The sequence below is a fragment of the Petaurus breviceps genome, unplaced genomic scaffold (assembly GCF_028583685.1).
Source record: "Petaurus breviceps papuanus isolate PSGF00001 unplaced genomic scaffold, PetGlider_PUasm1.0 207, whole genome shotgun sequence".
NCBI lineage: Eukaryota > Metazoa > Chordata > Mammalia > Diprotodontia > Petauridae > Petaurus > Petaurus breviceps.
Window position 1 is genome coordinate 429,793 of NW_027185850.1, and position 26,913 is coordinate 456,705.

The window sequence follows — 26,913 nt, forward strand, 5'->3', positions numbered from 1 at the left end:
TACCTCAAGGCTCTGTCATCTCCAGGCCAAAGTGACCTTCCTGAAGTCCACTTCTGATGGACTTCTCCCCACTGGGTTCCACAAACGCCAGTGGCTCTCTGTTACTTCCATGATTCAATATAGTCATGAAAATCTCTCTGAGTTTTAAAGACCTTCACAATTTGGACCCTTGCTCCCTTTCTCTCTTCTTCATGCACTTCATGATCCAATGATGCTCCTCTCTTGCTGTTCCTCACCCACAATGCTCCATCTCTTGTTTCCTTGCCTGTTCATTACTCTCCCCCCACATCCTGCAGGCTCTTTCTTCTCGCTTCTGCCCCTGCGACTTCTTTCAAGACTCACCTTAAGTACCACTATCAGTAAGAGGCTTTTATGACCCCCTGAGCCCTGATAATATCTTCCATCTAACACTTACTTCCATCATACTCTATAATTTCAATTTACACAGCTGACTTACTTGCATGCTGTCTATCACATTCAATTGTAGGCTAAAGGAAGGAAGAGACTATCTTTGCCCTGCCATGTATCTTAATGCAGTGACTGGTACAGGGCAAACACTCAATAAAATGCTTGTCATCTGAGTGACTTTTCAAGGGACATTGGGGGCATTGTTTGCCTTTCTTCAGTCTTTCTCTATAACTCCCAATTTCCACTGAAAATGGTGCAATCATCACGTCTGCCAGGTCTTTTGATATCCAAGGCTGTGGTTGATCTTGGTCTAGTGACCTGAACTTATCAAAAGCAGTCAGTTTACCATCTTCCCAACTTATCTTAAAAATCTATACTCCATTAGCCAACTGTGCTCATTTTCAGTCCAAAGAGAACTATCCTGGACAAAACCAAAAACAACAGATCCCAAATACTGTGAAGAAATCCTGTCAGTAATCAGCATCGCTTCCACCCCTTCCCTGAAGGCAATGGTCGTCTCTTCTTGGATGCTCCATCTTCCCCAATGTAGCTATCCACCCTTTTCACATACATCTTTGCTTGACTTACGTGTCTCAGCTCATGCTGATCTTTAGCATTCCTGATCAATCATATTCTGATAAGGTCACAGTGAGCTTTGGAAGACATCTTCTGCTGGAATAACATCTGACATTTATTCAACACTTTAAGATTGGCAAAGACTGTACATGCGTTAGCTCATTTACCAACCCTCGCTTTTCCCATCTGTATTAAAACTCCACATTGGTTGGTGAGGCCCTTCCTTAGACAACACCTCATTTTCCTCATCATAAGAAATGATTCCTCACTATGTCTTCACAATTTCATTGATGAGGTTTTCCATTTCTCTAGGACTGACTTCTTTTGATTTTTAGTCTATGGGAGCTGACATATTCCTTCTCTGAGGCCTTTGAAATACTTTTTCCCTTAAAATCTATAGTATATGTCAGGTGCTAATTGGTATTTCTTTTTTCTATCATATCTTCTAGGATAGACTGGTAAATATTTAGCAATGTTCCCATCATTACCACTCCCTACTCAAGATCCTCTTTATTAATGAAAAACAGAAACAGAATAAAATTCCCCATTTTTGTTTCCACCACCTTTTCAAAGTTAAAACTCTCAGTAAAGACAAAGCAAGTCATAAAACTTTATTAAATGCCTGTTGTGTCAGAAACCATACCAAGCACTGGGATACAAAGAAACACAGAAAAACCAAAATAAAACCAAAAAATTAAAACAAAAGCAAACAGCCCTTGCTCTCAATGAGCTCATAGCTAATGGCGAGACACCATGCAAACAACTATGTACAATCAAGATACAGAGAGGAGAAACTGGAGCTAATCTTGGAGATCAGCAATTAGCATTAAGGAGTATCAAAAAGACTTCTTGTAGAAGGCAGGATTTTAACTGAGACCAGGAGAAAGCCAGGGAATGGAGATGAGTTAAGTGGAGGGATTTTAAACTACTCTGCCTTCTCTAGTTGACTTTTGAGTAACTGAATTTCCCAACCATTTCTCTGTTCTAGGCTTGCCATCTCTTCCCAGAATTCATCTATTTTCTTCTTCTGTCCAGGTGGACTTCAGTGTTTTCTGATGGCAATATCAAATTTCTATTTCTGTTTTAACTGATCTTTACCTGATTTCCTTATGCGAGAGTATCTTCTTAAAATGCAATGCTCTCCTGTCTCCCCTTTTAACCATTTGCTTTATTTTTTTAATAGAGTTCAGCTTTTCAAAACCATGATGACAAAAGTTGAACTATGGTTTTCAAAGTGCTCTCCATGCATTGTCTGTTGGCCAGCCATCACGCTTAGAATGGACGTCCGTGTTTGGCTCTTCCTCCTGGGTTTCCTGCTTTCCCTTAAGGTTCATGACAAGAGCCACCTCCTTCAGGAAGCCTTTCCTAGTCTCTGCCCAATAGGCTATTCACCTGTTCCCCAAGGTCATGATGTATTTGTTTTGTATTTGTTTATACTTACAAATGTGCATGTTGGATCCCACCTAATACCCTTACTCAGTTAAGTGCTTAATAAATATTGAATGATTGCTTGGGCAGTTAGGTGATTGAGTGGATACAGTGCTTGGCCTGGAGTCAGGAAAATTAATCTTCCCTAGTTCAAAGACAGACTCAGCCATTTATTAATTATGTGACCCTGGGCATGTCACTTGATCTGTTTGCCTCAGTTTCCCCATCTATAAATGAGCAGAAGGAAATAGTAAACCACTATAGTATCTTTCCCAAGAACACCCCAAATGGGGTTGAGAAGAATTAGATATGGCTGAAACAATTTAATGATTGTTTAAGATTAACAACAACCTCTAGTTAGGCAAAAGGAACATTATCACCATTTCTCAGAAGAAGAAATGGACTCAACATGAGGTAATTTACCCAGAATCACAAAGTGAGTAAAAGGAAAATGCTTTCTTCCTACCTTCGGGTTAGGCTCTTCATTTTCTACACCACCATGCCCAGCCTCACAATTCTTACTCTCAGCAACATTTTCTTATCCACTGTACTACTATTTAAATAAACCCTATTCATATGGAGCTAATTCCCCACTTCTCCAGCAAGCAAAGCAAAAGATAACAATGGCATCTCACCATTTGATATTGTTGGTTTGATTTTGTTTACTTATTTATTCATTCATTTATTTATTTATCTATCTATCCATTCATTCACTCATTCATTTAGTGATAAAATATCTGTTAAATGCTAATCTGAGGATTTCTGAGTTAGAACATTTATTTCATCAAAAATTCAAAGGAATTTAAATAAAATATTAGCAAAAGTACTAGAGCAACTTATCACAATAATAATACACTTTGATCAGGTAGGATTTATGCCAGGAATGCAAAGATGATTTAATATTAGGAAAACCATCAGTATAATTGGTCATATCAACAATAAAACTAGCAAAAACCACATGGTTGTCTCAATAGATGCAGAAAAGTCTTTTCCACAAAATAGAACATCCATTCCTATTAAAAACACTAGAAAGTATATGAATAAATGGAGCCTTCCTTAAAATAATAGGTAGCATCTATGTAAAGCCATCAGCAAGTATTATAGGTAATGGGGATAATCTAGAAGCATTTCCAATATGATCAGGGGTGAAACAAGGGTGTCCACTATCACCCCTCTTATTCAATCGTACTAGAAATGTTAGCAGTAGTAATTAGAGAAGAAAAAGAAATCAAAGGAATCAAATTAGGCTAAGAAGAGACCAAGATATCACTCTTTGCAAATGATATACTTAGAGAATCTTAGAAAGTCAAGTAAAAAACTACTTGAGACAATGAATAAATTTGGCAAAGTTGCAGGATACAAAACAAACCCACATAAAACCTCAGCATTCCTGTATATTTCTAATGAAATTCAACAGCAAGAGATAAAAAGAGAAATCCCATTTAAAGTTACTGTAGACATTATAAAACATTTGGAAATCTACTTGCCAAAACAAACCCAGCACCTATATGAACACAACTACAAAACACTTTTCACACAAATAAAGTCAGATATAACTAATTGGAAAAACATGAATTGTTTGTGGCTGAGCCGAGTTAATATAATGAAAATGAAAATTTTACCTAAATTAAATTACATATTTAGTGCCATACCAATCAATTTAACAAAAAATTACTTTATAGAGCTAGAAAAAAATAGAAACTAAATGCATTTAGAAGAACAAAGGGTACAGAATATCAAGAGAATTAATGAAAAAAAAATGCTAGGGAAGGTGGACTAGCTATACCTGATTTTAATCTTTATTATAAAGCAACATCATTAAAACTACTTGGTCCTGGCTGAGGATTAAATTAGTGCATCAATGGAATAGATTGGGCACAGGAGACTCAGCAGTGAATGACTATAATAATCTACGATTTGATAAACCCAAAGACTCCAGTTTTTGGGATAAGAACTCACTATTTGGCAAAAACTGCTGGGAAAACTGGAATATAGTATGGCAGAAACTGGGCATAGACCATTATCTAACACCATATACCAAAATCAAGTCTAAATGGGTGCATGATATAGGTATAAAGGCTGATACTGTAAGCAGTCTAGGAAAACAAGGAATAATTTACCTGTCAGATTTATAGAGAGGGTAAGCTTTTATTACCAAACAAGAATTAGGGAGCATTATAAAATGCAAAATGGATAATTTTAATTACATGAAACTGAAAAGCTTCTGTACAAACAAAGCCAATGTAACCAAGATTAAGAGGGAGGTGAAAAATTGGGAAAGGATTTTTACAACCAATGTCTCTAATAAAGGCCTCATCTTTAAAATATATAGAGAATTGAGTCAAATCTATAAGAATACAAGTCATTCCACAATTGATAAATGGTCAAAGCGTATAAACAGGTAGATTTTAGAGGAAGAAATTAAAGATATGAAAAAATGGTCTAAATCACTACTGATTAGAGAAATGCAAATCAAAACAACTCTGAGGTACCACATCTTACTAGTCAGGTTGGCTAAGATGACAAAACAGGGAAATGACAAATGCTGAAGAGGATATGGAAAAATTAGAACACTAATGCATTGCTGGTGGAGTTGTGAACTGACTCAACCATTCTGGAGAGCAATCTGGAACTATGCCCAAAGGGTTATAAATAATTTCATACCCTTTGACCCAGCAATACCACTCCTAGGGTTGTATCCCAAAGAGATCATAGAAGTGGGAGGAAGAACCATATGTACAAAAATATTTATAGCGCTCTTTTTTGGTGGCAAAGAATTGGAAATTAAGGGGGTGACCGTCAATTGGGGTATGGCTGAACAAGGTGTGGTATATGAATATAATGGAATACTATTGTGCTATAAGAAATGAGGAGCAGATGGACTTCCTATTTACCTGGAGAAGCTTCTATGAACTTATGCTGAGTGAGAAGATCAGAACCAGGAGAAATTTGTACACAATTACAGACACAACATATGTATGACAACTAACTTTGATAGACGGAACTCTTCTCAGCAATGCAGGGTTATAAGTAAACTCCAAAAGACTCATGATGGAGAGAGATGTCTACATTCAGAGAAAGAACTAGAAAGAACAGAGTTTGAATGCAGATTGAAGTAAGCTATTTGCTCTCTTTCTTTTTCTTGTTTGGTTTTGTTTCCTCTTTCCCATTGTTCATTCCATTCATTACAATCCTTCTTTATAGCCTAACTAATGTCTAATGTGAAAGTATTTGCAGATACTATACTTGATTTATGCCTCTATGGGGGGGAGGAATGTGCAAGAGAGGGGGATAAAATTTGAAACTCAAGGAATTGTGGAACTGAATCTTGTAAACTAAAAGTAAACAAACATATTAATAGAGACCAAAAAAAATTCACAGGTATAATTAAATGCCATCTTTTATGTTAGCTGAATAAAGGTGACAAATATGGCACATGTTTCATGAGCCACTAGGTAAGTCCACTAAGCCAAGGGATTTAGTTCAAAAATGTTAGAAGATAACAGAATCATTCCTTATTTCACAAAATTAGCAAATGCACAAACTTTTCAGGATTCACCCCTAATCCGCTAAATACCAGGAAAGCCCTCCAGCACCACCTCCTCCATAAAGAATCTGGTGCAGCATTAGTTTTCAGACAGAACTCAAGATATCAGTGCTCTCTTTAAAAACAAAGCAAAAAAAATAGCTTTTTGACTCAAAATATCTCTGAAGACATTTAGTTAAGAGACAGAGCTGTGATAGTAATGGCAATTAAAGATTCCCCTGTATTGGCTTGGTTTTCAAATTGATTGTGTTAAAACCCAGAGTTTGTTAATCCCACCTGTGGGATGGGCTTGTTGATGTGAAAAGAAAGTCCTGAACTGGGAGGAGCTGGTGATGTAGATTTGGAGAGACACTAGAGAGAGGCGGAAGATCTTTTTGGAAGCAGCACCTCGTAGAGAGAGAGAGACTAAGAGAATTGCTGGTGGCCGCTTTGAATTGCCCTGGACATTTGAGACCTGCCCCCTGAGCTGCCAAGGACTGAGGAGACATGGCTGTTTTGCTGGTACTTTGTCTGTCTGTTTTGATGTTGTTTTGCCAGATTTGTCCACTGGTGAAAGACAATCCTTTTGTTGAAGAAGTCCTGGAACCTGGCATTTGGTTAAGAAGCCCTGAGACTGTCCTGCAGACAGAGAGTGAATACTGTCCACTGGTGAGGGACAGTACTGTTGTTGCAGGGGTCTGGAGACTGTCCTGCAGACAGAGCGAATACTGTCCACTGGTGAAGGACAGTGCTGTTGTTGCAGGGGTCTGGGAACCTTTCTGTTGGTTCGGAAGCCCTGAAGAAGGATTTTCTGTTTACAGAAATCCTGGGAGAGGGCTTTGCTAATGTGTTCAGGGGTTCTAGGACTGTTCTACAGACAGAGAATAAATTCATGAAGGGACTGGCAATGTATCTTATGGCCTTGCTAAGCCTTGTCTCCCCAGGAACTAAGATTGCTGAGAACTTGCCTTGTGTCAAGATGAAGAAAAGACCTCCATTTGGGTATTAAGTGCTATGTTTAAACTTGATGTAACTCTGGGGTAGATTGAATTGTGATCCAGGGGTGGGGAACTTTTGACCTTATTGTGCTCTGTGATTGACAAATGAAGGTACTTTACCTATGTTTGGAAACTAATCTCCATTTGAGAAGAGGGGTTTTGTGGTGGACTTAATTTAGGTATAGCCTAGGGGTGGAGAAGTATTTAGAACTGGGACTTTGTAATTGATTGAATGGTTGGAAGGTCCTGGGGTGGGGTAGTACTTGGAGATTATTTAATCACACTTAGTAAATGCTGTATTTTGAATGATGTCATGTTTTGATCTTCTCTGTTCTTGGTTTGTCACTGAATAAAATAGAGAGCCCCTATGCTGGTATTTTGAACCTGGGAAGTTGCCTTTGCTTGGCATTACATTACAAGAGCACAGTTCAAGGATCCCTTCCTATAGACAAGGTCTTCCTCAGTTGTCTATGCCTCTTCAAATGACTCAAACTTATTTCACACAGACATGCCATTTGTGTGTACGTGTACTATTGTGTGGCCTCCATTAGTACGAAAAGAAAACGATGTGAGCCCCTTGAGGGGAGGAGCTATTTCCTATTGGTTTTTGTACTTCCAGAGTTTAGTGCCATACCATGGATATAGTCAGCATTTAGAAATATCTCCAAGAGCTCTTGTATCATATAAGTAATGATCACTTTGTTTTTGATTTAGAGAAGAAACATAAGGTAGAGGAGAGAGCTATCCACATGGAGTCAGAGAGATTTCGAATCCTTCCCTAGGGAATTACTAGGGGTATAACCATGGAGAAGTCACTTGACCACTTGTACCTTAGTTTCCTTCTCTGTAAAATGTAAAATTTATTAATCCAATGTTCCTTTTAGCTCTGAAGCTAGGATCCCATGACATGCTGTCTCCTATTAACATGTAGCATAAGCTCCTCAAACAATTAAGTGATGGATAAGCTCCATACAAACACCATAACATGAAAGATAGAGGGTTGGTCTTATAGTCTGAAGACCTGGGCTTGAGGACGGATTCCAAGGCTACTTATCTGTGTGACACTGACCTATGCCAGTCACTCATTTCCTATCTCTAAAACTCAGCGTCCTTTTCTATAGGATGTGGATAATAAAAGCTGCCCCGCATAATTTGACAAAAAGGCAAATTTATGCTGGCTGTCAGCTCAATCTTCCCAACAATTATAGCTCTATTGAAGTGGACTGAACAGTCCGAGGTGGTAATTGACTCCCCCTCATTGGAGGGCTTCAAATTGAACTGAATGATCATTCTTTGGGTATTTTTTGTGGGGATTCTTGTTCAGGTGTGAGTTAGATGGCGGCTGAGGGCACTTTCAACACACTCGGAAGGTCATGTAAAAAGCACTTTATCAACTTTAAAGTCTTAAATACAAGGGAGTTATTATAGCTGTACCAACAACAGTCAGCATGCCCTCATCACCTCCATCTTTCAAAAAAGAAACCAGTATTTGTTATCTTTCTAGCTGAAAAAAGATGTAGTGTGAGTCGTGTTTTGAACTGTTTGTGATTCCATGGGAACACTTTGTACTCTGCTGAGTTTCTGTTCAAAGACTTTAGGCAATGCCTAGTTGTCCCCACACTTTTTGCATTGTCCATCGAGTTACATTTTTGGGATCTTTTTCTATTTCTGTGTCCACATCTGCCTTCCTCTCCCACTCTGTAATGTCTGTTCCCTAACAGTATCTCTCATTCTCCAACTTCAATAGATCACCACCAGCTTTTAGTCCTCTCTCCTTTGCCAACACAGACTCACAGAGTTGGGGAGGAGTGTGAAGGCTGGCACATTCAATTTGTCTCTTAAAAACAAACCCCTTGATAACCCAGAGGATGAAATGTTCATCCATTCTTTGCTCAAATCGCTCCAATGGGGGAAAACTCCTTTTCTGCAAAGAGGCCTTTTCCACTTGGGCCTAACATCATTTTTTCCTGCTCACATCATGCCTAAATTTGCCCTCTCTGCAGTATCTGTCTATTGCCCTCTGGGTCCCATCTGCCCCTCTAGCCCAGGTCTGCTCTCTGAAGCCTGGAAGAAAAAGCCAGGTATAATTTATCCATGTCCGGACACGGAGAATCTCACAGCCCCATATAAGTCCTTAACATCCCTCCCCCCACAAGATAATTGATTCTGATTTAAAAGCAGCCCTCATGAGTCCCTTCTGTCAGTTAAGGGCTGACTTCCCCAGTGACAGTCCACTTGACTCTGACTCAGATCCCCTGAGGCCCTGCTACAACTCTGTGAGAGGCTGTGGGAAAGTATAAGTGGTGGGAGCAAAGGAGCTAGTCAGGGCTTGCCATGATCTATGCATGTATTTCAAAACATCACTTTAAGAAACAGGAGGATTAAACTATACCTTTTTCATAAGCCCACATCAAACAAGTCTGCTCATCTTTTTCGCCACTTGACCTGCTGGGATCACAGGCTACAAGATTCATATCAGCTCCATTATCCAGTAAGAACTGCACCAGGCGGATGTGTCCATGGTAGCAAGCGGAGTGCAATCCTACAGGGGTGGGGGTAGGGAGAGAAGAGCCAGAGAAGGAAACCTCAACCTCTGACTGCCACAAAGACAATTGCTGCCCTGTAATAGGATTGCAGCAAGAACTAGAAAGTGAGAATTGGTTTCTTTGATAAAGAATCCATCCTATTATGGGGCCAAAGCTACAGTGTCATAAGCAGACAGTGTTTGCTCTGACAACCAGTCTACTTCTTTGCTTTACTATAATTCCTAGATACGGACTGTAATTACTTCCCACTTGATTTGGCAGCTTTAGGAGAATCGAGGAAGGAAGACCTCCAGACTGGCTTGTTTTTCTGGGCTTGACAAGAGACACCAAACGGAAGTGACTTTCAATAATATTTCACTCTTACCGGTGTGTCCGTCTCTTCCTTGATGATTGATGCTTAGGATGTTTTGGTCAAGAAGAAATTTAACGAGCTCAATACTCTTGCCATAGGTACAAGCACTGTGAAAACACAAGACAAAGGGGATGAGTGTTATGGTTTGTTCAAGTGGAGGACCCCAAATGTTTGCAGATGTGGATAGGCTATATAGAATATAGCAGGGCCATCAGCAGTCTCTCTTTCTGGAAACTTACTCTGTGGCTCTATTAAAAATACCCTGAGATCACACTGCATGTTTCTGCCGTCATATCACAGAGCTGAATTCCCTTGTGACTACAGTTCATTACAAATAAACTCTTAGTTTTTCCTCATATAGATTGTCTTCTAGCCCTGGACCCCACTTGGGCCTGTATATTTTTTTCAAGTCTAGGACTTTATATTAATCCCTATCAAATTTCATCTTATTAAATTTGGCCCAATTTCTATCCTACTGGTAATGTTTTGAGTCCAGACTTTGTCATCTAACAGGTTCGATTTAGTATGTACATCATTAATGGATTCATCCCAACTACTGATAAAATGAAGGCCAGGCCATTAGGGCACGCCACTCACGAACTGCATGGCTGTATCAGCTGAGTAGTTTCACTGTTTGGGGATGGATGTTGAAAAGAGAAAGTTTTAATTTTAACATAAGGAAGAGCTTCCTAGCAATTGAGTCTTTCCAAAAATGGGATGATGCATCAGGAGCCAGGTATCAAGGCCAGAGAAGCACTTGCCAGGTGCACTGTGTGAGGGACCTTTCACCATGCAGGACTTGAGTTAGACACCTTCTGAAGTCCCTTAGAAAGCTAAGATTCTGCAATTCAGCATAAGAACTTCCAGCCAGATCCAAATCCACTCAGTTTTATGATCGTGTGATGTAGTTCTTTCTTGTTCTGGGAACCATTTTTTGGCAGGGCCTTGTCAAAATAGGGTGAGTATGTTAAGGAGAGGACTAGAGATGATGCCAAAGAAGGATCATTTGAAGAAATTAGTGAAGTTTAACCAAGAGAAAAGAAAATTGATCTTGGATGGAGGGGGCACAATAACTGCTTTTCAATATTTGAGAACCATCACATGGAATCAATTGCTCAATAATCATTTATTTAGCACCTACAAACCACTCCAGTATCTTTCCCAAGAAAACCCCAGAGGGGTTATGAAGATTTGTACACAACAGAAAAACAACTAAATACCAAAAAATATGGACCAGACACTGTGCTGAGCATTTGGGGATATAAATAATGGCAAATGCAGTCCCTCTTCTCAGAGTTCACAGTTAGCATGCAGTAAGGATGGTGTATATGTAAAAAAGAAAGAAAGAAAGTACAAACAAGCTATATAAAAGATAAATTAGAAATAGTGAAAAGAGTGAGAGCATTAGTATTAAGAGGGACCAGGAAAGCCTTCTTGTAGAAGGTGGGAAGGAAATCAAGGAAGCCAGGAAAAAGGTGATGAAGAGAGAGAGACAGAGAGAGAGAGAGAGAGAGAGAGAGAGAGAGAGAGAGAGAGAGAGAGAGAGAGAGAGAGAGAGAGAGAGAGAGAGAGAGAGAGAGAGAGAAGTACAGGCATGAGAGGCACCTAGTGAAAGTGCCCAGAGCTGAAAAATGGTGTGTCTTGTGACAAGAACAAGAAGGCCAGTGTTACTGGATCACAGAGTATGTGGAAGTGAGCAAGCTATGAGAGGACTAGAAAGGTAGAATGACGTCAGTTTACAAAGGGCTTTGAAAGTCAAACAGAAGATGCTATATCTGATACTTGAGACATCATGGAACCACTAGAGTTTTCAAATAGGAATGACTTAATTAAATCATTTTGATAGCTGACTGAAGGATGGACTGAAGTGGGGAGAAGCTTGAGGGAGGGAGATAAATCCTCAGGCTCTTCACCTGGTCCAGTTGGAAGTGGATGATGGCCTATGCCAGGGTAGGAGCAATCTTAGAGGAGACAAGGGGATATATTTGAGAAATGTTGCAAAGATGAGATCAACAACACTTGGAGAGTGATTGAATACCAAGAGAGAGAGGGTATGAAGAGTGAAGGATGACCCCTATATTGTGAGGGTGACTGGGAGGATGGTAGCACCCTCAACAGTAATAGGGAAGCTAGGAGGAAGGAGGGTTTGGGGGGGAATATAATGAGTTCAGTTTTGGACAGGTAGAGTTCGAGATGTCCATGGGACACAAGGTTTGAGATGCCCAATAGGTGGGTGGTGATGCAAAAGAGGAGGGCAGGAGAGAGGTTAAGGTTGGATAAGTAGATCTGAGAATCATCAGCACAGAGATAACAATTGAATTCATGGGAGCTGATGAGATCACTGAGCAAAATAACCAAGAGGAAAAGAAGGAGGGCCTAGGGCAGATGGATTAGACTTCTTTTTCTTGGCCCTAGGAGCAGTAAGTGCAAGTAACAAAGAAATCAGTCAAACTTAGAAGTTTGGAAAATTCCTAATAACTAGAGCCATCCCAAACTTGAATTGCTGGCATCCAGATGCTGTGTGTTGGTCACTCTTGACTGAAGCTTTTCAGAGTAAACCTGAGTGAAAGACTATGGTGCAAGGGTGTTTTAGAGGATGTCTATTAAGAGGTATGGACTAGATGAAACCTGAGATGCTTTAAACTGTGGGCTTCTCGCAGTTCCATTAGATCATGAGCTTCTCAGAGGCAGAGCTGTCTTCTGCCTTTCTTCTACTACAGATTAATGTAGTGCCTGGCACCCAGCACACACACTAAATGCTTATTGCTGGACTAAAGGACTGCAGTTTTTTTTTTTTTTACCCATGAAACTAGGAATGTGCACACTTGTTCATTAGCCATCTATTATAAAAAGAATAGCATGTGTGGCTGCTTTTCAAACAGGCAAAAGCTTATTGTGCCAGAGTTTCAGAAAAATCGTGTAAGATTTCTAGGATTTTCTTACCAAGTATTTCTTGGTAAACATACTCATATTCATGCCATTTTTTTCTAAGTGGTAAAAAAAATCATTGCAACATTGTTTTTTAACTTTTAACTTTTCACATACAGGATTTACCTGGATGTTTGAAGCAAAGAGGAAGATTGCAAGGAAGGTCCCTACAATTTCCAGCTATCCCCAATTATTCAAGCCTGATATCTTTCTCTGAATACATGCATACATTCTCCCATCAGTGAATATGGTCACAGAATTTTCATTAGGTAAGAATACTTAATATTTTCTTTCAAGGGACAAACAAGGTAGACTGTAGTCCTCCAATGCAGAGGTAATAAAGTAAGTGAGCCAGCATACTGCTGGTCATCTAGAAGATTGATAACTTTAATTAATCTAGGTAAATGAGAAAACTAAGGTACAAAAAGCAAAAGGTATTTTTTTCTAAGATAGTTTAAGGATGGAGAGGAACACTCTGGTCAAGAAGGAGCAAAAGCCCAGAGAGGCAGTATCACTTTTGGTTACAATGGTTCAGAGAACCCAAAAACAGTGTCATTTATGGTCCCAAGGTAGCAGAGGCCCTAAGAAGCTATATTACTTCCAATCCCAAGGGATCAGAGGCCCTTCCTGAGTAAGGAACAGTGTTCAGACCAGGAGAGTAGTGACCACATCTCTTCTCAGAGCTCACCACCCTGGAAGCACCAAAAACTTCTAACACTCAGAACTAGAAAAGAGCAATGCAAAAAATCCTGAAGATTGAGGCAATATCCTTCCCAACACCAACACCAAGTCCCCAATCAGAAGCAAGGTCAAACATTAACATAAATTTAAAAATCAAGAAATAGGGTGGAAAAATGAGCAAACAGAAAAATAAATAAAATTAAAAACTGCTATGATGAAAGGGGAAAATCAGGACACAAATCCAAAAGAAGACAAAGAAATCAACACAGCTAAATCAAAGCATAAAAGAAAAAATGTGAACTGGACACACACAACAAGAATCCCTGGGAGAGCTAAAATGATTTTCAAAATCAAGTTAGAGTAGTAATAGAAAAATTAGGTAAAGAGAAAGGAAGAAAATTATGAAAAAAAACCAATTACCAGATTGGCAAAAGAGTTGCAAAAAATATGAAGAAAATAATATTTTGAAAAACAGAATTGGCCAAGTGGGAGAAAAAATCACTGATGAATATAACTCCTTAAAAAGCAGAATCAGATAAATCGGGACAAGAGGTATGAAAGCTTACTGAAGAGAATAATTCCTTGAAAGTTAGAACTGGTCAGGTGGAAGTTAATGTCTCCATGAGACATAAAGAAACCACAAAACAAAGAAAAAAATGAAAAATCAGAAGAAAACGTGAAATATCTCATGGGAAAAAATAACTGACCTAGAAAATATATCGAAGAGAAATAGGTAAAGAATTATTGGACCACCTGAATGCCATTATAAAAGAAAGAATCTTGACATTATATTTTAAGAAATTAAAAAGGGGGGGGGGGTGGCCAGCTGGTGCAGTGAGTAGGAGCGCCAGCCCTAGAGTCAGGAGACCTGTGATTGGTTCTGGCCTCAGATGCTTAGCACCCACACAAAATAACTGGCCGTGTAACCTTGAGCAAGTTACTTAACCCCAAATGCTTGAAAGAAAAGAAATTTTTAAGGAAAATTGTCCTGATATCCTACAACCAGAGGGTAAATAGACATTAAAAGAATCTACCAATCACCAGCTGAAAGAGATTCCAAAATGAAAACTCTCAGGAATATATAGCCAAATTCCAAAGCTCCTAGGTCAAACAGAAAAATACTTCATGCAGTCATGATAAAAAAGAGATAAAGATAAATGGAGGAAAATAGGATGGAGGGAAATGCACAGTTAGTAATCATAAGTAAATATGAATGGTATGAATTCACCCATAAAACAGAAGTGGACAGCCAAATGTATTAGAAATAAAAATCCAACAATGTGTTGTATACAAGAAATGCACTTGAAGCAGAGAGACACAGAAACTTAAAATAAGGGGCTAACACAGAATCTTTTATGATTTAGTTGAAGTTTAAAAAGGACAGGAATAACAATCATGATTTCTGACAGAGCAAAAGCAAAAATAGAACTAATTAAAAAGGATAAACAGGGAAAATATATTTTTTTGCTTTTTGGAGGGGTGAAGGCAGGGCAATTGGGGTTAAGTGACTTGCCCAGAGGCACATGGCTAGTAAGTGTTAAGTGTATGAGGTCAGATTTGAACTCAGGTCCTCCAAACTCCAGGGCTGGTGCTGTATTCATTGTGCCACCTATCTACCCTGGAAACTATTTCTTGCTAAAATGAACCACAGACAATGAAGTAATATCAATAATAAACACATATGTACCAAATGGAATAGCATTCAAATTCTTAAAGGAAAACTTGAAAAAATTACAGGAGGAAATAGTAAAACTGTACAGGTGGGGAACCTCCACTTTCTCTTCTCAAAGCTAGATAAATGTAACCAAAAAGTAAATAAAAAAAGAAATCAAGGAAATGAATAAAATTTTGTAAAAGTTGCATATAATAGACCTCTGGATAAAATTTAAAGGGAAGAGAAAGAAACATCTTTTTCTCACCTGTACATGGAATCTTCACAAATAAATGACCATGTTTTAGGGTATAAAAGCCTCACAACCAAATATAGAAAAGAAAAAATATTGAATGCACATTTTCTAGACTATAATACAATAAAATTACATTTAAAAAGGGACATGGAAGTATAGATTAAAAATTAATTCAAAACTAAATAATCTGATTCTAAAGAATGAATGTGTCAAAGAAATCATAGAAACAATCAACAATTTCATTAAAAAATGGCAAAAGAGAACATTCAAAACTTTATGGGATGCAGCCAAAACAGTACATAGGTGAAAATCTATACCTCTAAACATGTACATCAAAAAAAGAGAGGAACAGTAGATCAATGAAGTGGTCATACAACTAAAAAAAATCCTAGAAAAAAAGAACAAATTTAAAAACCCTAATTAATCACAAAAACAGAAATGGTGAAAATCAAAAGATTAATAAAAGTGAAAGTTAAAAAACCATGAACTAAGAAATAAAACTGGGAGCTGGTTTTATTTAAAAATCAATAAAATATATAAACCATTGATTAATTTGATAAAAAGACAGGAAGAAGAAAACCAAATTGCTGCTATCAAAAATACAAAGGGTGAATGCAGCACCAATGAAAATAAAATTAAAGCAATTTTAGGAGTTATTTTGCCCAAGTATATGACAGTAATACTGACAATCTAAGTGGAGTGAATGGATATTTACAAAAATATAAATTGGTTAGATTAAGAAAAGAGGAAAATAACCTCATCTTGGAAAAAGAATTTGAACAAACCATAAATGGGCTCCCTAAGAAAAATTTCCCAAGACCAGATGTTTTGCAAGTGAGTTCTACCAAACATTTAAGTAGCAATACCAAATAGTATATAAATTATTAAAAAAAAAACTAGGCTAAAAGTCCTACCAACTTCTTTTTATGACACAAATATGATATTAATACATAAACCAGGAAGAGCAAAAAAGAGAGAAAGAAAACAATAAACCAATTTCCTTAATGAATATTGATACAAAAAATTTTAATAAAACATGAGCAAGGAGATTTTAGCATTATATCACAAAGATCATACACTGTGACCAAGTAGAATTTATACCAGGAATGTAGGACTTGTTCAATATTAGGAAAATTATTAGCATAATTGACCATACTAATTATGAAAAACAGTAAAAATTACATGATTATCTCAATAGATGCAGAAAAAGCATTTGGTAAAATCTAACAGTCATTACTACTAAAAACACTAGAAAGCATAGCGGTAAATGGAACCTTTCTTCAAACAATAAAGTTGTTCCATCTATCTAAACCCACCAGTGAGCATTATCTGTAATAGGGATAAATTTTCCCCATAAGATCAGAGATGAAGCAAGGATGTCCATTATCATCACTGTTATTCAATATTATACTAGAAATGCTAGTTATAACAATAATACAAGAAAAAAAGAAGTTAAAGGAATAAAAATAAGCAATGAAGAAACAACAATGTCACTTTTTAGATGGTATGATGGCATGCTTAGACAACCAAAGAAAATCAGTTTAAAGAGTAGTTGAAACAATAACTGTAGCGCAGTTGCAGGATATAAACCCACATAAATCATTAGCATTTCTATATATTACCAACAAAACCCAGGAGCAAGAGAAAGAAAGATAAATTCAACTTAAAATAACTGTAGACAATATAAAATATTTAGGAGTTTACCTGACAAGAGAAATCCAGGAACTATGTGACCACAACACTTTTTGCACAAATAAAAGCAGAGCTAAACAGCTGAAGAAATATTAATTGCTCATAGGACAGCCATGCCCATATGATGAAAATGACAATTCTACCCAAGTTAATTTCCTTATTTAGTGCCATACTGATCAAACTACCAAAAATTATTTTATAGAGCTAGAAAAAATAACAACAAAATTCATCTGGAAAAATAAAAGGTCAGGAATATCAAGGTATTAAGTGAAAAAAAAGTGGAAAGGGAGGCTGCCTAGGAGTTCTAGATTTCCCACTGTATTATAAAGTGGTAATCATCAAAACAATCTGGTACTGGATAAGAAATAGAATAGTGGATCAGTGAAACAGATTAGGTTCATAATACATACTAGTAAATTACCATAGTAAACCAGTATTTAATAAACCCAAAGATCCAAGCTTTTTAGGTAAAAACTCAACATTTGACAAAAATTGCTGGTGGAAAGTAGTTTGGCAGAAACTATGTCGTAACCAAGATCTCACACAATATATCAGCATAAAGTCAAAATGGATAAATAGCTTAGATATTAAGAATAGGCATTAAGGATAATATTAGAAGTAAATTAGGGGAACATCGAGTCAGCCCCATGGATAAGGGAAGAATTTGTGATCAAACAAAAGACAGAAAAGATAATGGGAAACAAAGTAGTTTTGGTTACATGAAATTGAAAAGCTTTTATACAAACAAAACTAATGGAGTCAAAATTAAAAGGAAAATTGAAAACCAGGAAAACAATAACATTTTATAGCAAGTTATTTGGATAAAGTCCTCATTTCTCAAATATATAAAAAATCCAGCTGACTTTATAAAAATAGTAGCTATTTTTCAGTTGCTAAATAGTTAAAGGATGTACACAGGTTCAGAAAAAGAAATCAAAGCTATCAATAGTCACATGAAGAAGTCCTCTAAATCACTACTGATTAGAGAAATGCAATTAAAATAACTGTTGTACCATCACACAACTATCAGATTGGTTAATAGGACATACTGTAAATGAAAAATAGAGAGGATGTAAAAACAAAAATGAGACACAATGCACTGTTGGTGGAGTTGTGAACTGATCCAAACATTCTGGAGAACAACTTGCAACCATGCCGAAAGAGCCATAAAATTTTGTATGCCCTTTGATCAAGCAATGTCACTATCAGGTCTATATCCCAATGAGATAGAAAAAAAGAAACAAGGACCTATTTGCGCACACAAAACATATCTATAGCAGATCTGTGTGGTGGTGAATTAGAAATTGAGGGAATGCTCATTTATTGGGAAATGCATGAACAAGTTTTGGCATATGATTGTGATTAATTAAAGGTTCCTAATTTTGGAATCATCAGTTTTTGCATTAGTTATAATGCTACAGAAAAAAAGATGCTTTTTCACTAAAGCCTTTATCTCCCAACCTTAGTGTAGAGGAAAGGAGTCATGGATTTTTGGAGGAGGTAGCTTTGGTAAGTGATCACTTCAAATCAGGGCAGCTTTTTCAATGTAGGCTTTAACATTCCACAGTTTATGCAAAGGAGCTATCTAACTGGCAAGTGTAGTTTAAATAAAGCTGGGCAAATAGTTATTAAATTTGTAAATTTTAAGAAAAAAAAATGAAAAAGAAAAAACAATTCTAAATAATGTTGAGCCCAAAACACTGGTGGTCAAATGTCTTCCGCCAGTCAACTTCATACCACTTAGTCTGTGGAATTTAACTGTTATAAATATAGTCTTTTTGGTATTAATGCTCTTCCATCTCCACATGTCAAAGTGCAAATATGTCTGGGAGAAGTACACACTTCAGGGGGGCTTGGATAACTTCTTGAAAGCAGTAATTGTAACAACTCATTTATGATTTACTTTATGGCTTCAAGATGACTTCACAGTTCCATGAGACAGGCATGGCATACTGCTTTCATGCGAAGGTTGGAATGAGGACATGTTGTGTTCGAGTCCTGCCTCTTACACATGTTGGCTAGGTGACACTGGGCAAATCCCTTAACTTCTCTGAGTTTCAGTCTCCTTATCTTCAAAGTGAGATCAGAAGCAACATGGGGCATCCTCACAGCTTGCAAGGAGGCTCCAACTGCTTTGAAAATTATCTGGATTGTCTGAATTTGAAAATGTTGACATTTTCAGAGGGATGGAGTGATTTGTTCCATGTCCCACAAATTGAATGTGGCCAAATTAGGATGGGAACGAGGGCTCAAAAGCGTGTCTTTAAAAGTCAGAGCTCCTTCCACTGTTTCCCATAAAACCAAGATCCCGTGACATGGCAGCCAGGGCAAGGACCTGGGAAGGAGCCAAGAGTAGAGAGGATGGCGCCAAAGACACTCTGAGGAAGAAGGCAAAAGCAAACAAACGATTGACTCACAATTCTACTTGAGGCTGGCTCTGTGGCTGCATCAGGTTCTGAGCAAAACTCCTGAAATCAGAAAGGACAAAAGCAGGCCAGAAGAAATCCTCCCGACTCTATCTGTTCATTTGGGATATAGCCCTATCATAGAGTGCTACCAAGAGATCACTCAATCCATTCCAGTGTAATGTAATGAGCATTTATTAAGTGCCTACTGTTGATCAGAGGGCACTCTATTAAAAAATGGAAACACAAAGACAAAATGAAAGTCAGTTTCTGTCCTCAAGGAACTTATAGCCTGAATAGGGGAGGGTAAGAGCAGATGTAAATGGATAAATATATATTTAAAGGTCATTGGGGAGAAAACACTGATGATTAGGGGAATCAAAAAAGGGTTCCTGTAGGTTATAACACACACACACACACACACACACACACACACACACACACACACACACACATATATATATATATAACATGAGCTGAACCACGGCATCTGAGAGGTCAAAAGTAAGCTCTGAATTATGTGTATTGTACACTGAATGGGTGTTTTCCCAGAAATGCACATAGCTTTTGGCTAGAGAATATTCAAAAAGTTTTTCATTTCTTTAAAAATAAAAGCATAATCATGTATTGGATCTGAAACATCTTTGATTGTAGCTGTGTGCCAGTTAAACTGGCAATAGAGCAGAAGGGATTTTACACATCATTGGTACCAATTGGAGTTCATGGAAAGGAATTGTGCTGATCACAGACTGTGAGCTCCTTGAGGGCAGGGACTGTCTTTTACCTCTTTTCTTAACCCTTGTGCTTAGCACAGTACCTGGAACATAGTAGGTACTTAATAAATGTTTATTGAATTGAATTGGAAGTGGGGATATTTGGTACCAACTGCTCTTAGAGGTGTTAACATCTTCCCTTGGTTGGATGCTGTTTGATCATTAAGACAAACCCAAAAGCCTCTGTGTGAGCTGAGGGTTTCTTATGTTGGTTCTTCCCTTATACAGATACAAGGACACTTAGTTTAGAGATGCAGGAGCTGAGTTTGAATGTTGGCTCTGCCATTTACTAAGTAGGGAACCTCAGGCGTTTCCCTTAACCTCCCTGGACCTCAGTTACTTAATCTGTAAAATGAGGTTGATTAGATATAGGCTGCATGGTGCCAACTATCAAAGAAATCTATGATTCTGCAACACTTCCACTGGGCTACTTCCCTCCACCCTCATCTTGTGCAGACTTGCATACATTTGCTCCCCATGGCGGCAGTGGTAGATATTACTGCTGTCAGGGTTAAATGATTAACCATGTGTGGCTACCTTTCTGATTGCATCATCTGAATTGGAGGAGAGTCTCCAAAACTTCTCCCTTACTAATCAATGATCAAAAGTATATTATGCAAGTATATTATGAAATAAATAATTCATTTACCCAATTATTCATCAATATTGTTAAATCAATATAGGCTATGTTAATGAGTAACTCCCAGGAAAATGCTCTAACCAGAGGCTGCCAAGAAGTTGACGAATATGCACACAGATCTCTAACAATGACACACTTCTATACCAGATTATTTTAAGACTTTTTTTTGCAACCTGAGTAAAAGTTTAATTCCTTTTCCTGGCCTTCTAAATTCTCCACAAATTGGTATTGCTTTAACTTTTCTACCTTAACTCATATGAATATCTGCACACATAGTATGTGCTAGTCCAACCACTCTGAGGTTCATTCTCTGAACACAGTATGAACCTTGTATTTACTCACACCATTCTCTCTTCTGGTTGTCTGTCCTTCCTTGCATGTTAATGTTCTATCCTCTCTTTAAAGTTTAACTAGAACACCAATATCTTCATAAAACCCCCTGGGATTTCCACCATCAGTCATTTTTCTTGGATTTCAGAGACTTTGGTTTACAACTCTCCAACCAATCAATCTAGAAGCATTTGCTGAGGACTTAGTGTGTGGGTAGCAGTAGGTGACTGGGATAACAAGAGAAAACTGAATATGTTCTGCCTTCTAAGAGCTTACAGTCAAACACCTCAGTCATCACACGGTACTGCATTTTGTAATGGCTAGAGGTCCAAACTCGACAGTTCTGCCTCTGATATCAATTCATTTTTAATTTGGACCAACTCACCTACCTCTTGAGTGCCCAGACAAGTCTCAAAGACTGAAAGCTACAGAAGAGATTCTGATCTTTCTCCATAGAGAGGGTTTCCATTCCAACAATTCTTTATAATAATCAAATAATACTTTGGACCCCATGTAAATTAGGTGGAGATGAGCTAGAGATACAGAGAGTTGGAGCTGTACACGTAGCTTCACACATATACACATATAGTTATGCATTTTCTGTCGTTTGCTTTAGAAATCTTAAAGAAGTATAGAAAGAAAGCTACTGGAATTATCTATTTGTCTTTGAACTTAATGCTGGATGTGACCATTTCTTATCTAAACTTTGACTCTGCCTCACACCAGGTGCAATGTTCTGCACAGTGGATAGTTGAATAGATGTAGACAGGCAAATGTTGCTTCATTTTAACTGTAGACAAAGGCTGAGATTAGGAGTCAGCACTTCAAGCTGTCTCCAGACTGTGTCTCTTACTGATTTCACTCCCTAATAAAGCAGCACTCTGGAGGTTCTGAGGGTAGCTTTCTCCTGTTTTTGCCAGTAGTTCTTATGTAGGGTCTATATATTTTCATATGTGATTTTAGTCATTTATTTTTTAACAAATATGAAGATGAAAATTATTTTTACTGCATAGTAGCTAAGTAACCAATTAGTACAAATTTCTTAAGTGCTCACTATGTGCCAGGCATTGTGCCTGGGGATAGAAATAGAAAGAATGAACCAATCCCAACTCTCAAGGATTGTGTGATACCAAAAGGCTTATAATTATTTGATGAAAAACAAAACTAATGTCCTTAATTAAATCAAAGAATGCACCCAAAACCTGATTAGGTACTTAGAGAGAAGTGGACTTTGTTGCGTTTTCCCATGCTTTTCCCAAATTAAAGTCAGTGCCTGCATGTGTTTTTGAAAGCAAGCTGGCCTTGTAATGGCTTCTCACAGGTTCCTAGAAGGAAGTCGGTGCCTTCTTGGGCACTATGCTTTTAAAGAATGACAGATGGGTTCCTTAGAAAGGTAGGTACATTTGCACCCAAGATGCTAATGACAAAAAAAAATACATATATAGTAGAATACAGTAAAAATGCATCACATTTGTTGCTGTTGAGCTCCTGCAATAAGAATCTGGAAAAGGAGAGAGATTTTGGGAGCTGCCGCTCTTGGCAGCCTCCCCCAGAATGAAGAGGGAGAGGAACAGTATGCTTACAGATGTTGATATGCATGTTGCCATGACAATGTCAGTCGCTGTCTTTGTGGCTGTTGCTATGATGGCAGCAGCTGCCTCCGACTCCATCTGTTGTCCTGACTATAGCATCTGCCTCTCCCTTCTCTGCTACACGGCGAGCCTGGGCCCCTTGCCCTCTCCTCAGCTTCTGCTGTCTCTGTGTTTGCAACATCTGTTGTGCTTTGGTTTGTTTGGCATATGCGATTTCATGTCCAGTTTAGATGAGCACCCATTTCAGGTGACAATTGTATTTAAATTGCACTCGATTCAGGCCTGCATCAAAAGAGGCAGAACTTCCAGAAATGAGGAGGTGATACTGTCTCTGTACTCTTATCTGATCGCGCCACAACTATGGTACTGTATTCAAGTCTGGGTTTCACACTTCGGGATGGTCATGAACTTGCCAAAGAATGTGGAGAAGAAAGCAGCCAGGTTAGTGAAGGGTCAGTCAGCATTTATGAAGCACCTCATATCTGCCAGGAATCGGGCTAGGTGCTGGCAATATAAAGAAAGTCAAAAGACCATCTCTGCCTGCAAGGAGCTCACAGTCTAATGGGGAAAAAGAACACATCAGAAGAAGCTGAAAGGTGGGGAGGGAGGGTACCAAGCTAGCCCTGGGCCCCTTCTGTAAATGGACGATCTGGAAGGAGCTGTCCAAGGTTTCCAGTCAGAGGGAGGGAGGGGGCGCAGGGCTCAGGGAGGGACTAAGGAATTGGAAGTTTCAGAATTGATGCAATCTTGCAGGAAGATGTTTTATTGGAGAAAATTATGAAGTCCAGGAGCTTGGCCATAAAAGGGCTTACATTCATGTGAAATTAAAATTAATTGAAAGAACTGGGGATGCCTGAAAAATAGCAGAGTTGGGAGTACATCACAGTATTTGTCCTCCGATATTTGAAAGACTCTCCCATTGGATTTAGTCTGACTGGTCTCATAGAGATAAGTCAGGAGCAATGGTTCGAAGTTGGGGAAAGGTGGATTTAGGCTTAATCTCGGGGGGGGGGGAAGAAAACCAAAAATCCTAATGATTGGAACTCTCCCAAAGTGTGGACCTGGAAAGGTCTTTAAGAAAAACCTTGATAACCACTGAGTAGGCATGGTATACAGAGAACTGTTAAGCAGATGCAGTTCAAATCAGGTCCCTTTTGAAACTCTATGATTCCTTGAAATATCCCTTACCTGTGAAGAGCTGTTTCACTAAAGATGTTTTCCTTTGCCAGACTTTCTGTTCCTGCCACTTGAATTATTTCCTTGGCAACTTCGAATTTTCCATTGTAGCAAGCCCTAGGGTTAGAGAAAATATAGGTTGTTTTTTAAATGCTGGGAGAGTCACATAACCTACCTTGCAGACCCAAATGCCAATTCTTCATACTCACAAGTGCAAAGGTGTGTCTCCATAGATATTAGTTATGTGTGGCTGAACTTCAAAATCACTTTGGAGCAGAAACTTTACAATATCATGGTGTCCAAATCGAGAGCAGAAATGGAGAGGTACATGGTCTTCATTATCTTGGGCATTCACTGTCACCAACAACAGAGGATGGAACAAGTTATTGTGACTGTTTATCATTCGGTTTCCATTTCAGCAATTGCTTAGTAACATTCACTGTGCCCAGGATGTCCTCAGTAAATTCTAATTGATGGTGATTCAATTCAATTCAACTCAATGAGCATTTATCAAGCCCCTGAGCTGTGTTCTGGGGATACAAGGGAGATCATTACAAAATAAGCATACTGAACCCTCCTCTTGCTCTCCAGGAGCTTATATTCACATGACTGGATATCTCATACCTCAGCCTCTCCTTCCCTCTTATTGAACTTCATAAGGAACACACGAAGGGAAAAATGGACTTATGGTTAATGGGTAATGAGTTTAAACTTTGACCATGTGTTGCCAAAGTATGATACAAATCGCCTCAGAAACTTTGGTTTATAAGGGGAGAATTCCCCTAATTTTAGAGGTATGATTTATTCCAACAATTCTTACTATAATATATTATTAAATACACTTTTTAAAAGGGAATTAGGGCTATTTAATTGAAAACCAGTGGGGAGGACACTAGATAGAGGCTTGTGAGGTATAATATTATAAACCTGTATTCTTTGAAATTACCCTTAGTACCCTGAAGGATGATGTAGTTAGCTGCTCTTTGGGCATCCAGATGATCTGTTTGAATGGAACTGGGGAAATGGCTCTGTAAGTAGAGCTGCACTGATACAGAGCTGCAGGGTTTCCTCCCCACTAGCAAAGCCTCTGTTAAGGCCTATCAGGAGGTGAATGTATTGTTGCCATATTACCTTATTGAGCTGATTTTTGATATTATACCTAGTAAAACTGGCTTGATCATCAGGCCAGAGAGGGCTCGTGGTGTGGATGCATATGCAAGTTTACATCTCACAAAGGCTGGCGATGGTAACATGCTGAAGTGGAAGGTCTCAATGTAGAAACCATAATAATTATTTCACCTTTTAACTTGTCTCTTGAACAGTCTTTCCTTATTTGAGGTAGTGATGTCAAAGGCTGAGAGACGGAACAGACATAGAAGAACCAAGATGTATAAGGTCATTTAATGGGATGACAGTGCAAGGCTCATCTCAGACACTGCCCGATCTCACCCTTGATAGTGCCCCCCTCAATTAGGTTATATTTATTTTGTATTTATTGGATATTGCATTTACTTATCTGAACCCACCCTGTATCCCCTTTCCCAGTTCCAGTAGATGACATGTTGTTTTGAGGGAAGGGACCATTTCATTGTATTTTTGGTTTATTCTGTTGATGCATTGTTTTGTATCCTTAAGCATGTAGGCTAACAGATTACACTGCATAGAACAATCTCTCCAGATCATCACCTGGGACAAGCACAGCAGGGCTCAATAAACACTGGCTGATTCAAATTATCGATAAGAAAGAACATTGCTTTTGATGCTACTAATCTGCACAACGTCAACCCTCCATGATCCTATTGTGGCAAACTCGCACGAATCATATGGATGGCACCAAATCAGCCTTTTATAAATATGTCATTTAATAAAACTGCAAACTGGAGAAGATCCAAGGTTGCCTTCAAATCTTTCTTCCTCAGCTCTAAGCACATTCAAGTAAGGACACTGTGCCATAGTGGGCAGATACTGGACTTGGAGTCAGGAAAAAAATAGACTGAAATCCTGCCTCAAACACTTACTAGCAATGTGGCTCTGGACAAGTCCTTTAGATTTTATGGGCCTCAGTTTCCTCATCTGTAAAATAAAGGTGAGGGCACTTAGGTAGTGCAGTGGATAAAGCACTGAGCCTGAAGCCAGGAAGATTCATCTTCTTAACTTCAAATCTGACCCCAAACACTTGCTGGCTAAATGACCCTGGGTAAGTCACTTAACCCTGTTTACTGCAGTTCCCTCATCTGTAAAAAGAGCTGGAGAAGGAAATGGCAAACCAGTCCAGTATGTTTGCCAAGAGAACCCCCAATGGGTTCATGGAGAGATGGATGTGAATGAAACAACTGAAAAACAACAAAAATAAAGGTCTCGGTGACCTCAGAAGCCCTCTCCAGCTCCATATTGATGATCCCAGGATAATAAATTCACAGATTCTCAATGATTCATATGTTTGAGCTCCTGCCAGTCATCTCCCTCTCAGTCACATGAGATGGCATTACCCCTACTCTGGGGAAACCAGAACTAATCCTGTGATATTTACTCATGTAAATCCACTGCCCTTTCATGTTCTTATTAGCACCTCATTGTGGAGGTCAGTAGGCTCTATAGCAAACTCCATAATTTTACAAAAAGTAGTGAATAGATTATTCTTCATGATCAACTTTTTCATTCTTTAAAGTTTTATTTTCCATTCGGTCAGGCGTTTTCATGTTGATTTTTTTTAAGGAATGAGTAAGGAGACTGGAAAATAAGGTGATTGTTTTTTGTTTGCACTATAAATTTTCCATGTTGTGACATTCTGTCTTGATTAATTTCATCAGATATTTGTGAATTCATTTGGTAAAAATGAATTTCCACCAAAAAAACTTCCCATTGCTACTCCTATTGCTTACAGAACATAATTTTACATAAAACAGGTCCATCTTGGAGAGTGTCAAAAAGGTTGTAATCAGAAGAATATACTTA

General features: G+C 38.3%; 1 protein-coding gene across 1 annotated transcript in view; it reads right to left on the reverse strand.

Annotated features, from left to right (window-relative positions):
- The window catches only part of LOC138164769 (serine/threonine-protein kinase TNNI3K-like), a 370,349-nt gene that overhangs the window by 226,565 nt on the left and 116,871 nt on the right, over positions 1 to 26,913 (reverse strand). Inside the window, exons 8-11 of the mRNA XM_069092731.1 lie at positions 24,168 to 24,312; positions 23,971 to 24,075; positions 9,847 to 9,941; positions 9,329 to 9,478 (exon numbers count right to left, since the gene is read on the reverse strand). Coding sequence (XP_068948832.1) covers positions 9,329 to 9,478; positions 9,847 to 9,941; positions 23,971 to 24,075; positions 24,168 to 24,312 — 495 coding nt within the window. The remainder of the gene's footprint in view (positions 1 to 9,328; positions 9,479 to 9,846; positions 9,942 to 23,970; positions 24,076 to 24,167; positions 24,313 to 26,913) is intronic.